The sequence below is a fragment of the Solea senegalensis genome, linkage group LG4, assembly GCF_019176455.1.
Source record: "Solea senegalensis isolate Sse05_10M linkage group LG4, IFAPA_SoseM_1, whole genome shotgun sequence".
Lineage (NCBI taxonomy): Eukaryota > Metazoa > Chordata > Actinopteri > Pleuronectiformes > Soleidae > Solea > Solea senegalensis.
The window spans coordinates 15102347-15126277 of NC_058024.1; the positions used below are offsets into that span (position 1 = coordinate 15102347).

A 23931-nucleotide genomic window follows, 5' to 3' on the forward strand; every position below is an offset into this window, starting at 1 on the left:
TGCAGGTACGCACTTAGTGACACCATGAGATCTGAATGAAATGACTGGTCATGTATATTCATTTCGATACTGTGGTGGTGACAGACACCGGTTGACATGGTTACCATTGAAACTAGCTTAATCTAAAGTCTGCCAGTCACTGATATGGTAACACAGTTGGGTGACGTGTTACATTTACAGTGTCTGCCTCTGCAGTTCTGGCTGATCTATTTATTTTTCAAACTAAATTAAAACCTGACATTCTTCACAATAACAAGGGGGCCATAATATCAACACCTAAAGGCAGATAATGTGACGGGTGTACAACTGTGTGTGTAATAAGCGGTTTCCACTGTGTACGTGATCAGCGACCATCCACTCAGGGCCTTTTATGCAGTGCTCTTATTATCCCAGCATTTACTAAAAATTTGACATCAAAGTGGGTGACAAAGAGCTGAAATCAAATGGTAGCAATCAAAAAGGCGCTTTTATCAAGCTTGAAAGGCTATTGCATCAGTTCTCTGTCACACAGACAAAAATAATTCACACCTCGACTGCCTGTTTTACCCACCTTGCCCCCCCCCCTCGTAGCCACAAAAAAAACAAAAAACACTGCCATTTTTTATTCAGAGCTCTCACTGGCCTGTAGAAAAAAGTATCTGGGTACTGTTAAAACACCCAAAAGCAGACACATTACACACATTTGTGTTTGCAGGAATTTGAGTAAAAGCATTGTGGCAACTGGATTGTACATCTTCATGTTTTATCTGTCAGCTTTTGACAGCTACTTTATTAAATATGAAGAAATGAAATGAGCTCATATCATTAGAAGGGATTTATGAAACCCAATCCACAGGAGACTTATCTATTTTCATGAAGCTTCGCACATATTTGTTTACCAAGCTCCCAATGTAGACCTCTTCTTTTAATTCAGATACAACGCTTCAGTTACTTTTAAGCTCTTAAATAGACCTGGTTCTTGGTTCCCCTGAGGGATCTTAGCAGGAAGCCCCATTCCATTTCCTGATTAATTTGAACTACAACTATTTCACATCTCTCATCTATCCTATCAATTCTTCTGCCATTGTTTTAGTCTCACGACCACCTCAGCTAACACCCACAGGATCTGTTGGAGGGACTTAAGATTTTAACTCATCACTTACCATCATCTATGGGAGGTTAAGGTCATTTTTTTCCAGCCAAAATGACATAACATTTGTTAAAATAATTTAGGCAAAATAATTGATGCTGTTTTTAGATTTAAAGCATTGCACAGACCCTCCTATGGGCGTGCATGATGTTTCTATACTTTGGAATGTTGTAACCATGTTTTGTTGGCCATGTATACTGTATAGATTATACATATCACATATTCTCACATACGAAAACTCTCCTTTGTGCTAAGATTCTCCTTGGGGACGGAAAACAAGGACCACACATATTAACTCATGTACTTATGTATTGGTTTAATCTGCCTCTGTGTGTGTGTGTGTTCCAGTCCCTCTGTCTTTTTACACTTCCCGTCAGTGAGCCTACGTAAACCTTCTGCAAAACTAAGCTAACCATTTTTTCTCACAGATTATGAATTTGCAAGAGAATTGAAGGAGTAGCAATGTTTTTTGCTGCGGAATGTTGAAAATGTGAAAGTCGCCTGCGGGTGAATGTAAAAGTTTCTGAAGATTCATTTTTTAGGTTGGAAAAAAAAAAACCCATTTGTTTCTTTTTTTTTCTTTTTGTGATCGTGTTTTATGAATCAAGCCGTTTCTTTATTTTTTGATTGTATCTGTCACATTTGCCTTTTTTGAAATTCCAAATATAGTGTATTTTGAATCTGTCGTTGAGTAACGTGTACAACTAGCAATCAGAAGCAAGCAAACAAAAAAAAGCTACAATTTATGTGCAATACTTTGTATCTTTCTTGCTGTATTTTTCGCCCCAACTAGACCAAACCAAACCACTATTCCATCGATGATCACGTGGTTTGAAATGCACTGAGATAAAACAATGATCATCTAGCAAAATACTAAGCAGTACGTTTGTGACGGAGTATGAGACTTGATAACACTGCCACTAAGCCCACAGTCTCCAGGTGCCTGCTTCTCTCAAAACTGCAATGTTGCTAATAATCAGGTGGGTTTCCAAAAGCATGCCACATCTGACATTCCCCACTCTGCAAAATCTGACCAGTACCTCAGGAGGCTGTAGTTAAGCCTGTCAACAAAAATGTGTTTGATTTCATTTATGATGTACGAAAAGATTTCAGTACATCCAATTTTCCTTTAATGGAATGAAATCATTTGGGGCTACTTTTGAGAAGCTGACAACTCAGAAACAAAAGCAGTAAATTAGATAAAAAGAAAGATTACACTATATCAAATGTGGGCTTTTCTTTAAAATGTCATGTGCAATACTTAAATCTTGTAATCTAAATCCAATCCCCACTCCAGCAGTTAATGTTTTATTTAATACAAATAGAAAACTGCAGTAAAACCCATGTCACGTCTTTTCGTGAAAAAGATGCAACATCAGACCTTATTGCAGTTCCCGTTGGGTTGCACAGGAATGGCAGAACATCTGTTTAGGTCGTTAGTGGTGTTAAACATCTTCTTATTCTTTCCTGTTGTTTTAACATAAGAGTAACTTGTGGTTGGAAAAGTAGAAAAAATGTGGTTTTGTCAATGCAAAACTCCCGTTTGTTTTTATTTGGTTTCCACTCAAACAACCAACGTTATCGTAAATCCTTGTTCATTATGTAAATCTTTAGTTTAAGTTTAAGTTTAAGTAAATTTAAGTTTTCATTTGTGAGGACAGGACTCAAATTATTAAGTAAGCCTCCAAAATCCTGTTTCTTTCGTGAACTTACTTGAACGATGGCAATCTCAGCACTAAGGCCTCTGGGAAATGGAGTCCTGCTTATTCTCGTCCCTTCTTGTCATCACTCACTCTGAGCATGGTCTGTGGTGACAATGCCTCTGTCCTTCCTACATAATACAGAATACCAGCCCTTCCTTTTTGAGAATGTACATGGTGAAAATGTTTTTTAATTAGGAAAAAGGAAAAAAAAGAGCAACATTTAAAAGATAGTTTGAAAGGTTTTATTTTTTATTTCTATGGCCAACCTGTAAGCTAGAAAAATGTGTCTTTTTTTTTATTTCTTATTAAAAAATTTGTCTTCAGAAAATGATGTTGATGTTTTCCTTCATTTCGTTTATAGTAAAGAGAGGGAGGTGGTGGAAGGAGTAGAGTATCCGGTCAACTCCCATTAGGTCAATAAATGTACAGTGATGAATGGGGAAAGTAACCAGGGAATCTGCTGGTTTAGTGCAACAATGTGGGTCAAATTCAGAACAGAAAGAATTCAAATCATTGAAAAGGCATCAACATGACGTGGAAAGAAGTGAGAATTGATTTTAGTGATCAAGCGAACACTCATGTGTTGTTTAGTGTTAATAATGATTCTCGTACTATAATAGAATGCTAGATGTTTATTGGCTAATGGACAAGAATTTTAAAAGTTTTGCAGATTATTCAACAATTAAACCTGATTAGTGTACAGGAAACAGCTCAGCTGTTTCAGCTCATTCAATCCAACTTTATTTATAAAGCACTTTAAAAAACAACAACAGCTGAAACAAAGTGCTGTCCAACAGAGATAAATAAGATAAATAAAATATAGGAAATGACATCATAGGCCTAGACAACAAACAATAAAGCATACAATAAAACAATAAAATGCTGTAGAAAGTATTAACAAAAACAAATGAAAAAGTCATACAATAAAACTATAAAAAGATAAAAACCAATGTCTCATACTGGGTTGAAAGCCAAAAATGGGTGTTTTAAAAGTGGACAGTGAAGAAAAGGACGCTGTAGGGGAGGATGAGCAGCATTAGAGAATGGTATGGTATGGTATGTATAGGTATGGAAAAAGTGTAGAGATATGGACACACGAGGGAGCACCGGTGAGTATTAATTATTGCATGCCTTGTAGGAATGTTGACTGGAATAGGTTAACACAAATTAAGTCATTGTGTATAGCATCAAGTTTGTTGTGAAACTGTGGATGTGGCTTGAAAGATGAGCTACGACCTGATCGTGAGAGAGTGGTAAGAGCATGTCCGTATGTTGGGACTTTAATGCACATAGCACACTATGTTGAAGAGATTCTAATAGAGAAAAACATTTAAATGATGGTAGAGGGGAATACATATACATATATATATATATGTATACACATATACATATACATATACTTCAGCACTAGATTTAACTTTGGTATCAAGGAACTTAGCAAGGATATGTGACTGGAATGTGTTAGGTAAATCATCAGTTGGGAGTGATCATTATCCAGTGTTATGTAGTGTTACACTTCAAAGGGTGAAGCAAGGAGTAGGAGGAAGAGAGGCATCTAAAGGGAATGGCAATATCTAACACTGAAGAGGGGGAATCAAACAGCAGTTTCAAACGAGGAGGAGGCTGGAATGATTACAAAGGAACTTATTAGTGACAGGAAAATGAGATAGATAGTGCCTAACTTTATAAGGTGGCCTCAAGCAAAGTATTCCATCCTACTTCACCTGTAATGTTGGTTTCAACTTTGTTAATTGAGCACATTTGCTGTGGCCTGCAACTGAGCTACACCCTCACGTGTATTTATTTTGAATTTTTATTTTTTTAAACCTAACTACCATACTGATAAATTATATACACTGGTTGTGATGCCATGCAGTCTCTTCACATGTCCAAGAAAAGCCAGTGGTGAACTGTTCTTTGTTCTGGAAGCAGTTCTTGCTGAAGTGACGTGAGTATAAGGTTTGGTCGTCGTTCTTAAAAATCGAAAAGTAAAAATGAAATGAAATGGTTTTATATCACTCTTCATCGTTTTTTGGGTGAATACAAGGAGAGTTTGGCAAAGGCTTTTCTGGGTACAGTCATATGATGTGCCTTTTAAATTGCTGTACTACAGAAGAGGCAGTTCACCATAGGAGCCGCAATTAAAATGAATAGGTAGTAGCAACTACGTGCTTTGGTTTTAACTTTGCAGACCCTTTACACAAACAAAACACCAACCATTGGAGCAAATGCTGAAGGATTTTGGCTCGAGCATAAAGTGGCATATTTATCTTATTTTACATCTAATCTATAGCTGTTTTGCTCAAATCATGCATTTAATCTGAGCCATGTCTGACCTATAATAACATTACCTTATTATACATAGATGTTTGGATGCCAGGCTACAGTTAAGGCTAATAAAATAATAATTGTTTTTTTCTTTTTGGAGTGAGCAGTGAGCTACATCATTGGTGCAGGGTGAAGCAGCTGTGAGGGAAGGAGCAGAGAACAGCTCTGTGAGCGACGAGTGGAAATTCTCATCCCTTTGCTCTGCTCACATGCTCTGTATATAACGCACTAAAGGGAAAAAGTAAAAATGCGTCAGATGCCTCCTTTAAATAACTGGTACTCCAGAGAAAGAAACACATTGCTTGATATTTCCATTTGCTGTCTGCCAGCTCCCAGAATAGACGGAGCTGCTGAGAATCTTCTGTACCAATTCGTCTTCGCGACAGTTTTCTGGCATCTGCACAAAAGCAAATACAAGAATCCTTTTAACGTTTGTGGTACATTCGCTTTGTGTTCTTTAAATGCAGCAAAGGGAACAGAACATAGCACATAAGTTCATACTTATGACTCTGGTTGTACATTTGAAGATACGTATATTACTGCACAACATAAGTTAATGAGATGGATTATAAAGTAAAATGTTTCATTGTTTATGACAAAGGAAATACTCTGGCTGATGTTCTTTAGAGTTTTTATCTAGTCTGCACACATATGATTATTATTCCTCCGTCATCAGTGCTGGTGGAAGCGATAAATCCCGAACATGTGCTGTGACAAAGAATTTCCTCTTTTTTTTGTTTAGCAGAAACACTGCGAGTGCGTGCACACTGGCACGTGTCAGTGTGTGTCACTGTGTGTGTAAATGAGTACATCATGTTCACTGGGAGAACTATTTTAACATGTGCTGTTGCTGTGCTTGTATGAACTATGTGTGCCGGCCGGACCTGTGATGTAACAGTAGACTTGGGAATAATTAAGTCAGCAGAATGTACAGCACAGTATATGCACAACAAAAGAGACTGCTATTGAGAAGCCGACGGAGGAGAACAGTCATGTGATACACACAGATAATAAAACACATCCTGCCTCATTCAGACCCATAAAGAGGAAGTCACAAATGCACACGTTTCAAACGAGATAAACGCATTAACAGTCGGTTTGTGTACAGACTACCAATAGGAACTTCAAATCATACCCTTTACTCCATCATTTTCGGTTGCAGTGACTGTGATTTTAGAGTCATTTGAGACGAAACCAGAGTTTAAAACAAGTTCCTTTATGCAAATTGGGCCTTGTATCATTTCCTGAAATGATTCTACTACACTTTTCTTCCAGTCAAAAGATGTTCTCCATGACACCAAGTGCTAATGCATTGTGTGAAAAAATCTAAATGACTTGAGCAAAGAAATAAGGTGTAAAAAATCATGTCACCATAGAATGAGCTTTAAATACTTAAATTAAGGCATGGAGAAAATAAAACAGTCACAGTATAGCAAAGCTTAAACATGGCAAAATTAATTTAGCGGAAAACACACAAAACATACACATGATATCAGAAAAGTGAGGTAAATATCTATTTTAAATGCAATACTGGAAGGCATACACAATGTTATGGGTTCTTCCATGTGTTATGCACAATCCCGCTACTAATCTGGTTTAATAGATATAAATTCACTAGTTTTTGAGAATGACTTAAGATAAAATACAACATCATCTGCAAAACATAGCTGGACATGCTGTAAACAACAATAAATGGCATGATATATGTAATGAGCCATACACATGATTAAAATGTCCTAGTTAGGCATTAAAATATCAAAATGACAGAAAATATATGAAAAAATGGGAAAATGTCATAGTGAAATATCAGCACACTGAGATGTGATAGAAAAGTGAGGCATTACAGTGTCAAAAAATAAAGTAAGAGATAAAAAATGTTATAAGATAATTGTTTATCTTTGTTTATAAAGATGCACAAAAAGAAATAAACAGAGCCACATAATAAAAGTAGATCTTTTATTTTGTATTATCTTGTTTTTCTTTTCTCATGTTCTTCTCAAAAAGAGAAGTATAGCAGTGCACTCCTTGTTTCATAGACAAAGAAAAAAAAACAAAAAAACAAAATGACAACATCAATAAAGACATCCATTTTATTTTCTCATTTTCATGTTGTGTTTTCTTCTCAGTTCTTGGAAGAGTAATACTGTCGTATAAAAATACTATATTACATAGAATAGAACTTTACACAATTAAAAAAACAAACAAAAAAACCCAATGTAAACACATCGCATACATTATAAAGGAAAGGACCCAATCCAGAATCATAACACAGTTTAACATTCAACACTTTAAAATGGATTTAGAGTTAGAAAAAAAAAAAGATTGGAGACACAAATAAGAGAACATCAAAGATACTAACAGAGGCTGAAATGTTGTGTTTACAGTAATGGCAATGGTTTCTTAATTAACTGGACTCACGTTAAACAAGCTGGATATGGCACCAATGAACTCATGAATAACACAAGATTGTATGCAGTATGGTTAGCTTACCATTTACTACAGTCCAAATACAAATCCAGTGGTAAAGTTAAAATGGCAATAGTTTAAGTAGTTGTGTTTCCATTTTAAGTAAATCTGATACTAAACTAACGACAATTATTGGTTCCCTGGTAGTTATCTCTGGGGCAACAAATTTGCCTACTCACTAAAGTGCAGTTAATTGGTCAAATCGTATATTGGTTTTTCAAAAATGTAAAACCAACAAACCATCCAAAATAAAGGTCATTTTATACTTAATGTGCTTTTGCGAAATAGATCCCACAATACAATCCATGTAGGGTTTAAAAGCAAACAACCAAACAATTGATTGTTCTTATCTCAAATGGAAGTGTGACTCGACTTCCTGGGGCCTGCAAAGTGCGGTAGATTACGTACAGTGTGTGAGGGGCGGACGGGAATAGGTGAAGCTGATGCAGCTGATGCAATACATGCCCGATTATTATACTGACATCTGTTAATATCTTCAGAGTAAAAACATAGGACAGTGTCATAAAATGCAATATACAAACATAAAGATTTGCATTGCAACTTAAATGTTCGTCATTTACAGCACTGTGCAAAAGCCTCGGGCCACCATGTCTTTTCGCAATGCTATAGTGACCATATAGTGTGACTATTTTAATGTAACATAGCCACAAGAAATAATGGGAAATGTGTGCAATTTAAACACAAACATTTCTCTAAACAAAATAAAATGGAAAAAAACAGTGTCAAGTATTTAGTGGGAGGTCGTCATGGGAACCTCTGCCCTTGTACAAGAACAACTGAATGAGCCTTTGAATGGGTTTGCTAATACGTAAGACTGACGTCCAGTGACATCATACCAACCAAAACGCCAATGATCACAGAATTGTACAGACATAACAACAAAGCTGGTGGCGCCCTGAGACTTTTGCACAGAACTACATATCTCCAACTACTTAACTGTAAATATTCAATTTATTATATTTTCTGTAGTAAATTAAGATTAAATAAAAATGTAAGAAAAAAAAAACTTTTACTGTTCCTGATTGGGCTTTAAACTGACCTTTGACCCAGAAATGCATAGGGAGAATGACTGATCACACATACATACATATATAAACCACCTAAATATTTTTTGAAAGGCTTTACTTTGTAATTATTTTGCCCTTTTTAGCTGTTGCTTTACTAAACGTTTACATTTTATATCATTATTTTTTTTTTTTGTGGCCACTTTACTGCGTAAAAAAAACCAAAACACTGAGACAAGAGTTTACTGTGTAACGTGGAAATACTTACAGTGCATGGTATTCAACAGTGTGCTTCTCTTTTGTAGTAAGTGCTTTGAAAGAGTCAAACCCTTTTTCATTCGCTATGAAAAGGTCGTCTTTCCTCAGGTTTTCTCACAGAAAACCTTGAGTTCATACTGTTTTCAGTCTCATCGGGGATTCTGAAAGGAAGGTGAACAGTCATGATGAATATCACCACTGTACAATGAAATGTACACCACCTAGCTCTCTCACTCTGTCACACACACACACATTCACACACACACACACACACACACACATACATGTGATGTTCTAAAAGGGAGCAGCTGGAAACTAACTGCGTTATGTAACAATGTGAGGAAAGAGTGAGATGCACCAACAGAAGCTGTGATTGGTCCTGTTCCTGCTCTCACTCGCTCTCTTTTTCACTCATATTATTCCCGTCTTGTGTATGTCATCACAGTTTTGCTCACCCACACCCACACAGTATTGTTAATGTTACTGTCTAACCTGTAACTTTACAAATACACTTTACAAATACACATACTGCTGCAGAAGCAGCAGCAGCACGACTCATTCCTGTAAATCCACAGTTTACCAGGGAGAGGAGAGTTTGGCAGGAATCAGAGAACGTGTAGAAAAACAGGAGGTGACAGAAGTGGAAGGAATCTGCCGTTAGCAAACAAAACCAAAAGAGGAGGGGAGAGACGAGGTGGGTTCAGAATGATCATTCAGTTGATTTAGATTTAATGCCATAGAGTTGCAAAATGGAAAGCTGTATTTGCTTCACCTCACATTGTCTTGGATTAATCCTCCATGCAATCGTTTGCAATGTTGTCATTGTTTCTTCTTGTCTGTTTTGTGAGACCCTGATAGCAGCAAGCAGTTTAAGATTTCACTGTTGAGAAACTAACGACAGGACCACAGTGGATGACCACTCCACGCCCACAGGCCTTGGTGCCAATCCCAGCTGACATGGTACACCCCGGACAGACCAACAAACAACCATCCAGTCTCACACTCACACCTATGGTCAATTTTGAGTGTCCAATTTGCCTAATCCCCAAATCTGCAAGTTCACGCACACATGGGGAGAACATGTAAACTCCATGCAGAATGGCCCTTGTTCCATTGATCTAACACAATGGATAGAAGGGGGTGATAGTGGTGGAGCATAAGAGACGGAGCAAGACTTGGGATACACATTTTATCATTCATCATAATCTGACCATTCATATCAAAACAATATTTTTATATATAATGGATGTGAATGAGTTTCCTGGCGAGTTTTGCAGTTGGCAAAATGGATAATTAAGTCTCCAGAACCCGCACAGAACCGTGCTTCAGCAGTGTGCCCCCTGGTTTGGAAAGCACGACTGAATAACACGAGTGACGTTAGAGCAGCACCTCTGGGTACATTTGACTGAACTAAAACAATCTAGTTCAGGAAAAGTGTAGCAACTCTTGTACCACATTGTTTATCTACAACTGTAAACATTTTAAAATTGATGCTAACCTGCCCATTTTTGTCTCTAAAACACACAAACCCCGAGCAGACGAGGGTCATGAGTTGGAGCCATTCCTCCACACCAAACGGATCATTTTGACATAAATCATATTCTCTCTAAAATTAAGATGGGGGCAGAACATAAGTCTACTAGTTTTGGATATTTTTATGCCACAATTCTGTTTGCAATAGAAAATATCATAAAATAAAATTTCAGTCAAAAGTGCATGTGACATAATTAGTTTTGGTTACAGGCCTCTGATCATATCATATCATATCATATTGAAATACATTGTATCATTATGTAGATTATGTGCATTAGAAACTATCTAATCACTATCTAAATAACAATTATCCTGCGCTGAGATTGAACTGCTGAAATGGCAGCAGCATGGCTGCCCATAAGGATGGTGACAAAAAATATTTTCTTCTTTTAAAATATTGCCGTGCTCATCTTAGTGTTTGCGGTTGTATTCAATGTTAAGTTTTAGCTGGGAAAACCTGGAATTTCACTGGATCAGGAGTATGGGCGCAGGATCGTACCAGCCGTATGGACTACTTAAATGGCTACACTTGTGCAGATCCCAGTCAAACAACATTTCTAATCACTCAATAAAAAGTTGGTTGGCTTTTCTACCGAGTCTCACAAGCCTTTTTCTAAAATGATAAAAAAAAAAAAAAAAAGCTCCTTGACAGTATTGTATAATTACGCAGATTCATCTGGAAAAATCAAAGCTGGGAAATGTCAGTAAACAGCTGAGTTCACCTCCTCCACCTTCACCAGTTTTTTTTTTTTTTTTAAGTTAAATAAAAACTTTAAGAATCAATGTCAGTCGAGACGGATAAAGTTCAAAATGACTGGTTGTCTGTGGGTTATCAGCAGTGGGAGGTCGTCATGGTAGTTTTTCTGCAGAGACTTGTACCAGTAAACTTCAATCTAGTGTGAATGGGAGGGGACAAATGCGTGGACATGCACATTTTTGTGTGTTCTTAGAGGAGTCTCTTTGTAGAAGAATTATTGCACGTATGTGTGTGTGTGTGCATGTGTATGTAAGTCTTGAGATCCGTCCCTTTGTCTTTGTGAATGTGTTACAGGTCTAGTGGGTGATCTAAAGTATTGTTATTGTCCTCCGGGTCATCGTTGGCCACTGGGTTGCGACTGATAACCAGCTCCAGTCTGTCTCCAGCCTCTGTGATTAACGGTACCGCTAGGCAGCAGTCGAAGTCCCTCGTCCTCACGTGGTTCACCTGGAGAACGACAGAGACGCGGATAATGGAGGCTCTGGTAAAAGTTACAGCTGATGGTTCATAACTGTGGCTTGTCAGAAACAAACCAGCTATTGCTTCAGGTTAAATTGTAAATCCTGTATCGAATTAACTTGGACCATGTCGTAACTGTACCTTTTTATACAAGGTACTACTCATTAAGAATTTGTAAAAAAAATAAATACACAAATAAAAGTTGTAAACAAGCTCTTATATTTACTATTTGGTGTTAAATCCTTGGACTAGAATATCTAAAGACTCAAGTAGACACAGATACATTCAATAAATGAACCTGTAAAGTTATTCACTTATCTTGTTTGAGTTCAAAAAGTAACTGGAAATCCAATCAGCATTGTGATTTGGACAGAACAAGAAGAGAAAAACATCACCCCCCTTGAGCAATTTTTCAAGTTTAAATACTGTGTTTACTTGGTGGGAGTAATGCTAATAAACACAAATGATCCTGCAAGTGAGGCAAAATGGAAATTTGCTTCATCATTCAATTTTCTGTTTTCTGCTATTTTGTATATTATGTTCTACATTGTGGCCCTGATATGGATGTTAGCGCTGTCAAATATTAAACCTGTAGGATCCTGTCATAGGGTCTGAGCCCTGCTCGGTCAGCTGGTCCATCAGGTCTGATCATGTTGACATAAACTCCTTTCTCCAAGAAACCATCTGACACACTGAAGCCAAAGTCGTCGCTCTCTGGGTCCTTTATCACCGTTACCTGCAGATGTAAAAGAAAAGGAAATGAGGTTGTTTTAGTGAAATTCAATAGTTTACTTAGTTCAAGTAAGTTTGAACATGGAAAACAATGGCTGTTTGGGGAAAGTATCCCGCACGCTTGAAGAAATAGTTGGCACACGTAGTTCACTGACTGAGGCTTTCATACGGCGCATAAAGACAACAGCTGAAGGCCATTTGATCATGTCAGTCATTCTCCTAAAACAGCAAGCAAAGAATGCCATAGATGATCTGACTGAACAGTCTCATTGTATTCTTTTTAAACAGTTGCCAATGGTAGTGAAAGTTTTCCTGTGATGTTTTCAGACCACTGACTCACTTGAGGAAGACGAAAAGACAAAGGCAAATTAAATCATTAATACACAAATGAGCAAAAACATGTCAAAAATGCATAATTTATATAGGTATGTATAATAATTATGATAAATTAACGCAACAGAAAATGCAGGCAGTGGTCGACCTGAGGACGAATGTCAACTTTTATACAAAATGTTATAATGGCACTTCAAAACATTTATAAATTTAAAATAAAATTGTTGTTTTTAACTACTAATGAGGCCCATATGTTCTGCTGGGAAAACAGAATGTGTTAACAAAATGATGATATGCAAGTATGATATGTCCTTACAGCGATGCTATTAAAGTCTTCAGCATGTTGGCTCATGGCCAATGAGTCCATCAGTTGAACAGCCAGAATGCTAATGATTCACTTTAATGCATTTTTTCCCTTCACATAAATGTATTTCATACTCTGGGCTTGTGCTGTACAAGTGTGAGCTGCCAGCATAATATAGACCAAAGTGGTGTTTGGGTGCTATATTATAAATCCTGTACTATATTACCGTACAAATGTAATATCTCTTTCAAGGTCATTTCTATGGTATTTTAAAGTCAAACAACCTCAAAGTTGTATTCCACGGCAAAAAGAAAGACCATTAAGAGGACAGGACATTTCCTAGAGACTCAACAGTTGGGAATGAGCTGCAGCTTTTAATGCTTTTAATGTTTGCAGCTGCTGCAGCTGCTCTGGCTGCACGTGTAAACAGTTGTTCACAGCAGGTGGACAATGCAGAAACATGGCCGTTGATAAAGATGACATGTGGCCAAGAAAGTCACTTTTCATGCATGGATTGTGGGAGGTCTGTCAGCTTACTCCTGCTTCCTATATCAAGATGATAGTTAATGGCCAAACAAGGGGGTTTCAAGGGATTTATGGGCCCCAGGCAAAAGAGACCTATGCAGGGGGGCCTACATTGAAGAGGGATCATGGATTTGATCAAGAATATTACATAACTTCTATTCAAATCATTCAACAAACAACATAAAGACTGAATAAATGTGTTTATTTAAAATTTAAGACCTTAGGTCTCTATGCTAAACTAAGCTGGCTGCAGCCATGTTTTCACTAATGCTTGTTCCAAGAAAAACCAAAAGCTTATTTCCTGAATTGCTTTTGTCCCTCTCCAAAGAATACCATTGGTCATGTTTACTCTACCCTGAAAGCCCCACTATACCTAATCTTATCAACACTTTTTGAAGAGCAGAAACCACATCAAAGGCGTCTCTTGACAGAGGTTTGAACTCACTTTGTGTAGTTCCAGAGGCGTCGGGGACAGAATCCCCTGCATTTCCTCTTTGATCCTTCGAGACTCCCACGTTCTTTCTGACACTCTCAATGAGGCCTTGGGCTTTGGCTCGTGGTGCAGGAGGGGGGATTGGTTATCTCGGTGGAGGTGAGCCTCCTGGTTAAAGTGGGCTTCCTGGTGCAGGTCTGTTTTTAAATAACACATTTAACAGTATTTGAACAAGCACAGAAGAGCAATGAGTGACAACATACATTACTCAACAATTTAGCTGAGATTTAAGTTGAGTTATACATTTATCCCCCCTGCTCTTCTTTACTGTCACTGACCATGGTGCAGCTGGGCCTCTTCGTGCAGGTGTGCGCCTTCATGCAGAAGGATCCCCTGGTGGAGGCGTGTGCCCTGGTGGAGCAGGTTTCCTTGGTGCAGAAGAGAATTTCTCCGCAATGGGCTCATCCTGTTGTGGCTCAAAATGGGCTCAGCTGGAGGCTTATTGATACCATCTACGCCAAGAGTGATGGCTGTGCCTGTCATGATGGACGCCTAAACAGATAAATACACATTCAATCAAACTTGGCGTAACTTAATGGAAAGTATGTGTACATTGTTTGGTTGTGGTCGTACGGTTCAGGTAAAAACAAAAAAAAGTGTAATGATGAAGCTATAGCAGCTTTGTGCATTGGCTATTTATTAATTTGACAAGGGGAAATGTTTAATAGATGCATACTGAATAACAAAGGTACATGCAAACTAAGAAATTAAACATGGTCACCTTCAAGGAGGTAAAGAAATGTAGAATTCTTGTCAAATACAGACAACACCTTAAAGGTGATCTAGTAAGAAACATTCCTCTGAATATCAAATTATAAATCGTTGCCGACAACAGAATTGCCTTTAGCACCAAGCACAAATCAAGAAAATAAAAAAAAAAAACAATTTTTTGTGAGTCACTTTAATTCTATTATCAGTTTTGTACAGATGACTGCAAAGATATCACGGTCAGATTCAAGATTGATTACCTACAGCTAACTGCAACCTTATTTTATAGCATCACTGTAGGAACCTTAAAAACATGCTTTGGAGAGACTAAAAAGGCCCCCACCCCTTTGTGGGAGACGTTTTAGCCAAGACCCTGGGGTAATGCAAAATGTTTGCGGTTAAGGAAGCTAACGCTAATGATTGCATGAATTAGAGTGAATGCCAAAATGGCAACTGACCTCTATCTCTCTTAGGAGTTCTGATTGTCCACAGGTCTCCAAGTCTTCAAGCGCCTGACACCAGAAACTGTCATCAGGATCCAGCAGAATACCATCTGGCTGTTGGCTGATAAAACTGTCACACACACAAACACAAATGTGATCTTATCTCAACTCTAGATACACAATACCAAGTCTTGGTTGATCTGAAATGAATTTTCTCTATTATGTAAACGTTTTGTTAAGGTTGATGATCTGGTTCACACTTACATCAGCTGACATGATGATTTTTCTGTTTCTCCTCAACGGCACTGGTGTTACATAACCCCGGCAAATGCTACTATCCCCATAATGCATCACTACACATGCACTCACTCTTTCTCACACGCTCACACGTTCTCTCACACTCCAGATCCTCTGTCACCCTCGCTGACTACATGAGTCAGCCTTCAAACTGAAATTTCCACTTCACCACAAACTCTGTTACTGGCATTACAAACCACAGTCTCAAACACTACCCTCTGCTAGAGCACCAAAGTCTTAATGTTTGACAGTTTCTTAAACTTTTATACTTTCAAACCATCAATCCATCCCCATTAAAATTACACAGAATATATTGGAAAATGATCTTCAAAATCAGTTATTTAAATAGTAAAAAAAAAAAACTCAGTCCTACCCTGGTGGTTTGTCCCAATCATCCTCACTGAACCCTCCATCACTGAAGGGGTAGTTCTTCCTCGGTCCAAGAGGTGGTGTAGTGCTGCACTGCTGTTTCGTGCTACGCCACTCGTGAGGATGAAGGGCAATACCAAGGGCTTGATTGTTGTACATACCTTGAGAAGGAAAGGTTGTGAATTCAGGGTTTCCATTTTTATTTTGAGGTTAAAGACAAGTGTATGTCCAATTTAATCCATGAGTCTAAAGGTGTTACCACTTACTACCACTTACCCTGACTGCCATAGCCAGCATCCAGCCCTGAGCCATCCCATGACTCCATGGCAGAGTCCACACTGGGTATGGTGGTGGAGTACAGCTCTGAAAGCTTGCTGGTCTGTTGGCTGTCTGTCAAATCATCCTCCTCGGGGTCACTCAGTTCGTTCTCCGTCATGTCTTCTGCTTCTGCTGCTTTCCTGTCCTCTACATCTTGGAGAACAGTGGTTAGAATTAGCTTTGTTCGATAAAAATATTATCAAACGGAGAAACTCTGAGGCAATGCATCTATTTTCAGACAGTTCAGAAGCCAGTTGTCTCTGATTTGTCTTCTACAAAGCTATCACACAAGGCAACATTGGAATATGTATTCATCAAGTAAACACAAGAATTACGAGAAAGTTGAAAGTACGTCACCTAATATTGAAATAAAAGAGATCCTGACAGATTAAATAGTTAAAGGCTAAAAACAATTCAAGTCAGCAACTAAATAATCTTTCTAAAAATGTAAGTGCATCCATTTTGTGCTATAAGTTATAAGGTGCACTATAAACCTTTTGTACTTACTGTCGAGCAGCTTTTTAATTTTGAGGGTGACTGTCTCGCCAGCCATTTGCAATAGGTGGATGGCTTCACTCAGCGGCTTGCCTTTAAGACTGACACTGTTGATGGCCAGGATCCGATCACCTACATGAATAGCCCCTGTCCTGGACATACACATTCACACATACAGTGGGTATCACAAAAGCTACAGAAATGGGACATTAAAGCAAAACTAAGCAACTTTTTAACCTAAAGTAAGATTTGCTCTTGGGGTCCCCCATGGTTGGTAAACAGTATTGTTTGGAAAAACTGTCATAAAATATACTGTATATATATGGACCAAACAATCAAACAAAACATTGATTGATCAAGAAATAATTATGCATATTAAATATATCAGAATAATTATAAGTGTAAACTGCCTTTCGCACAATTTCAGCCAGGACTGACTCTAACTCCCCCTACAACCCCCCTTAAAAGATAAGCAGTTGATAATGAACAGACAGACTGCAGCCCAATAAAACAACCACATGACTAGTTCATGGTCATAACAAGGTGACTGCGGACCAAATTAGAGTGGCTCCTTTCACCCATCTATCACCGGCCACAGTTGTAAACCTGCTATAAATGTAAAGCAGTCTTTTATGTCGTGGCCTACTTTGATAGAGATGTTTATTTTGAGCGCTTATCTCACACACTCATGTGCATGCTATACATTTACAATGGATGAGGTATGTGTGGTGTGTGTTTTGGTGAGAACACTTTCTGAGTTTTAAATGTAGTTTCTGTTTCATTAAAGCTCTCAGCATGGCTTGAAGAAGAAAAACTAATGAGGCAGTGCAATTTTCTTTTTCCAACCACACAAACATCTGTATTCCAAAAATTTTCATTTATAGGAAGCCAAGAAAAAGTGTTTAATTGACAACACATTTCAACATCAATTTTTTAGAATTACAAGTGACCTGCTCACAAAAGTTGACGTTTTATTGTGAAATATAATGTGTGTTAGACAGGATAGAAACTGAATTCACCAGTGGATGGACATGAGTCAAGAAACCATTAATGTCATCTATTGCTCACTCTCCACTGCTGTGGACATGAGCTGATATCCATAATCTCTTTGAGTCAATGGGAAAAGGTGCATATTTTAATAATAGGACTCATAAATAATGTTATATGCAATATATATATATATATATATATATATATATACATACACATATATATATATATTTATGTTAATATTGAGGGCATTAACATTTAATAACTCATGAATAAGCACAGCAATTAGTTCATGCATTCATTGTCTATCGCTTTATCCTCCACTTGAGGGTCACGTGGACTGCTGGAGCATAACATAGGGAGAAAGGCAGGGAACACCCTGGACAGGTCACCAGTCCATCACAGTCCAAACACAGACAAACAACTATTCACACTCATGTTCACTCCGAAGAGTGTCCAAATATACCTGGAGAAAACCCATGCACACACAAGGAGAACATGCAAACATCAGACAGGCCCTCTGGACCAGGCCGTGAACCTGGGTCTTTTTACTGTAAGGCAACAGTGCTAGCCACTACTCAACAGTGTGGCCCACATCAGTAAGTTATACTGTGAAATCTCAGATCTCATTGTTTCATTGCCTCATTGTCCTCTCCTTTAACATCAGCATTAACCCTCTTATGACCATCAAGACAATGATATCTTGATTTATATTGATTTTATGGCTGTAGTATTGTCAAAAAATCTTCAATGAGTGAGTGTTTCTGCCCCTTTCTGCTCCCTTTTTTTCCAAGATAACTTTCACTTACGATATCTGGCAGTTATGAACCGTTAGGAATAAGCTCACATCACAAACATGTGACGCGCTGGTGAACCTTGTTTGTGAATGGACGGTCGTTCCGCTGAAGTCCTAAGGGCTACCGTAATGACAAGTATATGGGTGCAAATCATCCATCCATCCGTCTTCTATCCTTTAATCCTACACATAAGGGTCGCGCAGGGTGCTGTGCCAATCTGAATTATGTGTGAATTTAAAGTGAATTTCTCTGTGAGATGAATTAAGTATGTAGCTATCTATCTAAAAAAATAATTTTCTAGATATCACGATATCATGAGATATAACGGTCATAAGAGTTACAGTCATGAGAAGTACAGATGCTTCTGGTCACAGAAGGGTTAACTTAGCAGTGAAAGTTTAATTTATTATGTTATATGGCCAAATGCAAATATTAAAGTGTAACTAAACCCTCTCCTCTGCAGATAACTCCACCCAGTGCCTGATTTGAAATGCCAAAAAGAAGTGGGCTGAGCCCTGAGTGAGGTAGAGGAGGAAAGAAGGGGAGTGCAGAGCAGTGGTCTGGTAGTGAAATCTGACCCCCAAGTTGCACTTATATCTAACAAGGTGCTGCTCACACTACACTTCACATGGTGGAGAGAGGAAGACCACAGAACAGTTCCTGCATTTAAAAAAAGGGGAGGAGTCTGGGACAATGAGACAAGAGAGTGATGCAAGCAAGGTCTAAAATAGCCTTTGACAATATTTGAATGCAGTAGATGGTAGAGCTAATAGATCGTTATCGTGATGTATAATTTCAATATTTTACATTAAAATACATTGTGAATATTTGCACCTGGATCAACAAATAGCATTAATACATACACATATACAGTGGCTTTCACTTGAAATAAAGTGGCTTAGTTACACTTCAAAATGTTGTTTACCTTTTGTTTACCTTGACATCAGCTACAAGGAGCCTTTCTCAGTACAGAAGCTCCTGATTTGTCTTGTATATTCTGCAATGGCCAGCTTTAGGCACATGCAGAAGACTCCCTTCTGACTGTTAGAGTTGGTAGTAAGTCATTATTCAATGGTGATGTGTTTTATATGTGTGCAACTGTGTTATAATTTGTGGGTAATTGTTTATTATCATTCATAATGGAAAAAATAAACCACTCATATATCCTTTATAAGGGTAACATTTACCAGTTAGATTTCATAGAACTCCCACTAGAAGGAATGAAGTTAGCCATGTGACTGACGAAAGCATGTTAAAGCTAACATTTTCTTTCACAGTTGCAGCTCGTAATTTGGTTTATGGAAGCACAATCATTATCTTGGATATTATTATTTTAATGATAATCATTTTATTTTAAAATCTATGATGGAAATAAAATCTGTGGGATTTTCTAGTGCTCCACAGCTGTGTGTGTGTGTGAGTGAGAGAGAGAGAAAGAGTTTATATACCTCTCGGCCAAGCCCCTCTTGGTTAAGCCAGATATAGTGATGGGGTCAAAAGGCTCCTCTGTGCCTGAAATGGTGATACCCAGAGGGCCTCCATACCGCTTCAGCTCCACTGTGTAGATGATGCTGCCTGACGTCTCCTGTTCATCTGACACACACACACACAGACGAAGGAGTAAATCATACAAATGGTACTGTGTATTAGGCACACTCAACTCAGTCAACCAAATATTTTCCATCACTGACATTGTTACCAATGATAAAAAATGTACACATAGTGTCTATCACTTTAATATTAAGTAGCCCAATTCATGTACGAGTGCTGTCCATAACCAGACACAATGGCTATAACGGTCTGTTATTGTTTATATTGTTATACCTGTGAACACATTGTTTAATAGATATCTGTTGATGTTGTTTTTGAATGCAAAATGCTATTTAATAAGCTATATCTTTATATTATCTAGCAGAGTAAAAAAATCACATGTGTATGTGGAGCACAGTTCACATCTCCCCTGTGCCCAGAAATGGTCTCTATGATGACTACTGGTCCTGACAAGGCCAGTGTTTATTCTGAACAAGTTCCTAAAGAGGTAATAAAAATGCAAATGCACACACAAACTCACACAAAACACCTCAGTCTAGAAGTATGTTAACCCTGGTGAGAAAACAGTTTCCTAGGTAACCAAGGAGAAGAATGCCCCGTCATCAAGTTTCCGCATTTCTGAGTGTGTGTATGTGTACTTGTATGATTGTAAAGTACAGAGGACCAGTTTGAGTGTTAGACCTCACTGAGGAAGACATTAAGATAATATATAAGAAGTAATATAGTCATTAATTTCATTGTGGGTTATGGTTAGTTTTGGGTCAGGTTTAATGATTTATTTGTGATGTAAAAGGTTTAAATTCAAAATTCAAAAAAGTCCTTATGAACGTCCTTACTTGGATAGATGTACAAATGTGTGCGCATGTTTAGTGGATGTGCGTGCCATTATACCCGCTGAGTCATATTCTAGCATGATTACATAATCCCTCAACATCACATCAAACCACAGATAGACAGAGTCTCTTTGAAACCACTTGGACACGTTCATTTAACTCATCCAATCACACAAATGCAAGATGGCAGTGGTAAGGTGACACTGAATAACAATGCAGAATGACACTTGAGAGGGATTAAGACTCAAGGATTCAAGGCTTAGATATGTTTTTCTGCATGTTCTCATTGCATGTTGTTGTTATTGTTTCACATTGGATTTTCAGTTCATATCCTGCAGCTCCTGCCTCACCAAGATCAATAAAATATAAAGCTTCCAGTATCTCACATGAAGACTAACATTACCACCCAGTGGTAAAACACTGAAAGTGCCCATCTTTAAACAGATGAAGTATAAAACAAGTCAAATTAACAATATTAACAACAACAAGAATAATAGTACGACTAACAATAATTATTACATAATTATTTACTGATACTGCAAACACAGGACCAACTTAAACTAATATATAGTTAAACATGTACCTGAGTTATCTTCATCTTTGCGTATCTTTAGTTTGACCAGCTCCTCACACTGCTGGAGGATCTGCTCCGCGTCATCTTTAGAACAGCTCTCCAGTCTGATGTTGTCAATAGCCAACAGCTTATCACCAGGCTCCAGTGTTCCTGTCCTGGAGGTGAGTATGATGATGATTAAATCATAAGAATAGACCCAAGCACAGTTGACACAATGAATGGAATAGAACATAATAGCATAGAATAATATACATGTCAGATACCTGTGGGCCATGCTGCCCTTCTTGATGTTAGAAATGATGAGGGGCTCACCTGCCTTCTTACTGGCTGTGGACAGAGATGTCAACATCAACAACAAAGTACAACAACGCTGTTGAATACACTTCCACCACTGCTAATAAAAATAAAGGCAATGATAACAAAAGGGAACAATAAATGCATCTGTAACATGGTGCGACTGTAACATAACATGACACTACCTCGATTACTTAATTTATAAGGAGGTCTATACCATCATAGGAGTTTATTGTTTTGATAGGAATGAAACAAAGCATTGATCAAAATATTGGTCCAAAGTAAAACACTACTTGACAGACACTGGGCAATATGTGAATGTTTTAATATCAGCAGTAAATAAATTCTAACTGTAAATCTACACTAATTGGTAGAGGAGTTCACATTTGTTGCTCTTTTATACTGTCAGATATTATCACTTATATTTGGTAGATGGCGCCATTGCACCATTCTTTGAGCTATCCAATGTAGCCTGTTGTTCGAGGCATTTTAAAATAGAGATGAGTCAATTTCCATCATTTCTGATTTGATCCAGTCACAGCAGCTATCATCTAAACATCAGAGCTGTCAGAAATTACAGAATTAATTTAACATGACCTACTGAGCTTCCTATATTATATACAGGTCCTCCTAATAAAACACAGCTGAATTAAACAAGCTTAAACTGTCCAGAGATAGTTTAAGCTTGTCCGGAGACAAGCTTAAACTGAAAATATTCAGAAGGCAAGAGGATTTGTTAGACTTGGCACAGTTACCTCCCTAAAATGACTGTTGGCTGTTTAAAGCTTTTACATAATCTCAGCCAGTCTGGAGATAATGGTGAGTACATTGTGGATCCTAATAGTGCTCAATCCATTCTAATAGCCCACTTACTTACGCATTTATATCTTTAATACAGACATTTAAATATGTGCCAGGTTCGACAGTCTACCCATCACTGATTTAATGCTGGGAAAAATAAAGCCATTCATCTTTGCGCACGGCATCATAAACACATTTCTGACTCATCATTATTATTAAACACTGGATGAAGGTTAGAGAGTGTTTTAATCAAGATGTCAGCAGCAGCACAACAATTTTACAGTGTAACGAAAGAAACCACCAATAATAAGTAAGTTTTGAATTTGGAATAAGATCACTGTGGAGTCCATGCCAATACTTAAGACACATCAATGGCAATTCATTTCTCCAACCTGGTGTAGGCAACATATGTTTGAGTAATTATTGCATTTTCATTGAAACAACTTTTCAATATGAAAATGCATTTCCAGCCTTGGTGAAATCTGGCTACTTAAGGGAGACTTTGACCAATCAAGGGGCAAGTCAGAGTCAGAAAAAGAAGAATATGTTCCTATTGGCTCTTCTACTAAGCAGCTGCATACGCCTTCAGTGGAGAAAACATGTATACCCACTACTCCAGAAACAGTATAGTATAACTCCAGACTATCCTGACTTGCAGCTTCCCATTTGGCAGTTAAGGGGAGACTTAAGGGAAAGGTAATTTACAACGAGTGTTTAGTTTTTACACCTCTTACTGATGTTAAAGTGATGGTTACTGGTGTGAAAGTGTGTAAAATGTAAAAAAATACTGTACAATCTTTATTTAATTTGACAAAGTTGGGGGCATGATCATTGCAAGTTAAGTTTTTCTTAAGGTTCCCCTTAACTGTCGACCTGGACCTACAAATCTCTTCAGCATCATTGCAGACTCTAATGCTAATTGACTTAAAAATCTTGCTGAATCTTGCTGATACATGCATGAATTAAAATGCGTGGAAAGCATCCTCTTGAGTAGGATGAGGGAAAGTTTTATCAGAAAGTTGAATACAGTACTGCAGCTTTGGAACACTGTCAGGTTATGTGATACAAGGTTTGATCTCTGTGAATAAAAAGTGCGCAGGGAACTTTTACAGCTTGAAACCGGCACTGATACCTCCCATTTTTCAGAAGCTTTTCCTGCAAACATGGTGGTGTGAGCAAACCGAGTCAAGTGAGGTCCAGAGCTCTCTTGGTTGCGATTTTCTAGCTTTCACAGACTTATTGACCCATGCATTAACTGGAATCAAACACTGTATAACAGCCTCAAATCAAACAATCACATATAAATGTCCGAAAGGCTAGTACGCATACTGTTATGGTAATATTTTGTGGGGCCACTGTCTTGGGAAGAGACAGCAGAGAGAAAAACAGACTGCAAATATGTGCCCTGTTATCTAT

At 37.9% G+C, this 23931-nt stretch overlaps 1 protein-coding gene across 4 annotated transcripts in view; it reads right to left on the reverse strand.

Annotated features, from left to right (window-relative positions):
- Positions 1-7102: 7102 nt before the first annotated feature.
- grip2b (glutamate receptor interacting protein 2b) overlaps positions 7103-23931 on the reverse strand; it is a 160050-nt gene continuing 143221 nt past the window's right edge. For all 4 annotated transcript variants that reach the window (XM_044024395.1, XM_044024394.1, XM_044024396.1 and 1 more), the window contains exons 15-25: positions 21684-21747; positions 21430-21575; positions 19911-20055; positions 16688-16827; positions 16139-16333; positions 15867-16023; positions 15212-15326; positions 14324-14537; positions 13998-14182; positions 12248-12394; positions 7103-11646 (exon numbers count right to left, since the gene is read on the reverse strand). In XM_044024395.1, coding sequence (XP_043880330.1) covers positions 11488-11646; positions 12248-12394; positions 13998-14182; positions 14324-14537; positions 15212-15326; positions 15867-16023; positions 16139-16333; positions 16688-16827; positions 19911-20055; positions 21430-21575; positions 21684-21747 — 1667 coding nt within the window. In that variant the 3' untranslated portion in view covers positions 7103-11487. The remainder of the gene's footprint in view (positions 11647-12247; positions 12395-13997; positions 14183-14323; positions 14538-15211; positions 15327-15866; positions 16024-16138; positions 16334-16687; positions 16828-19910; positions 20056-21429; positions 21576-21683; positions 21748-23931) is intronic.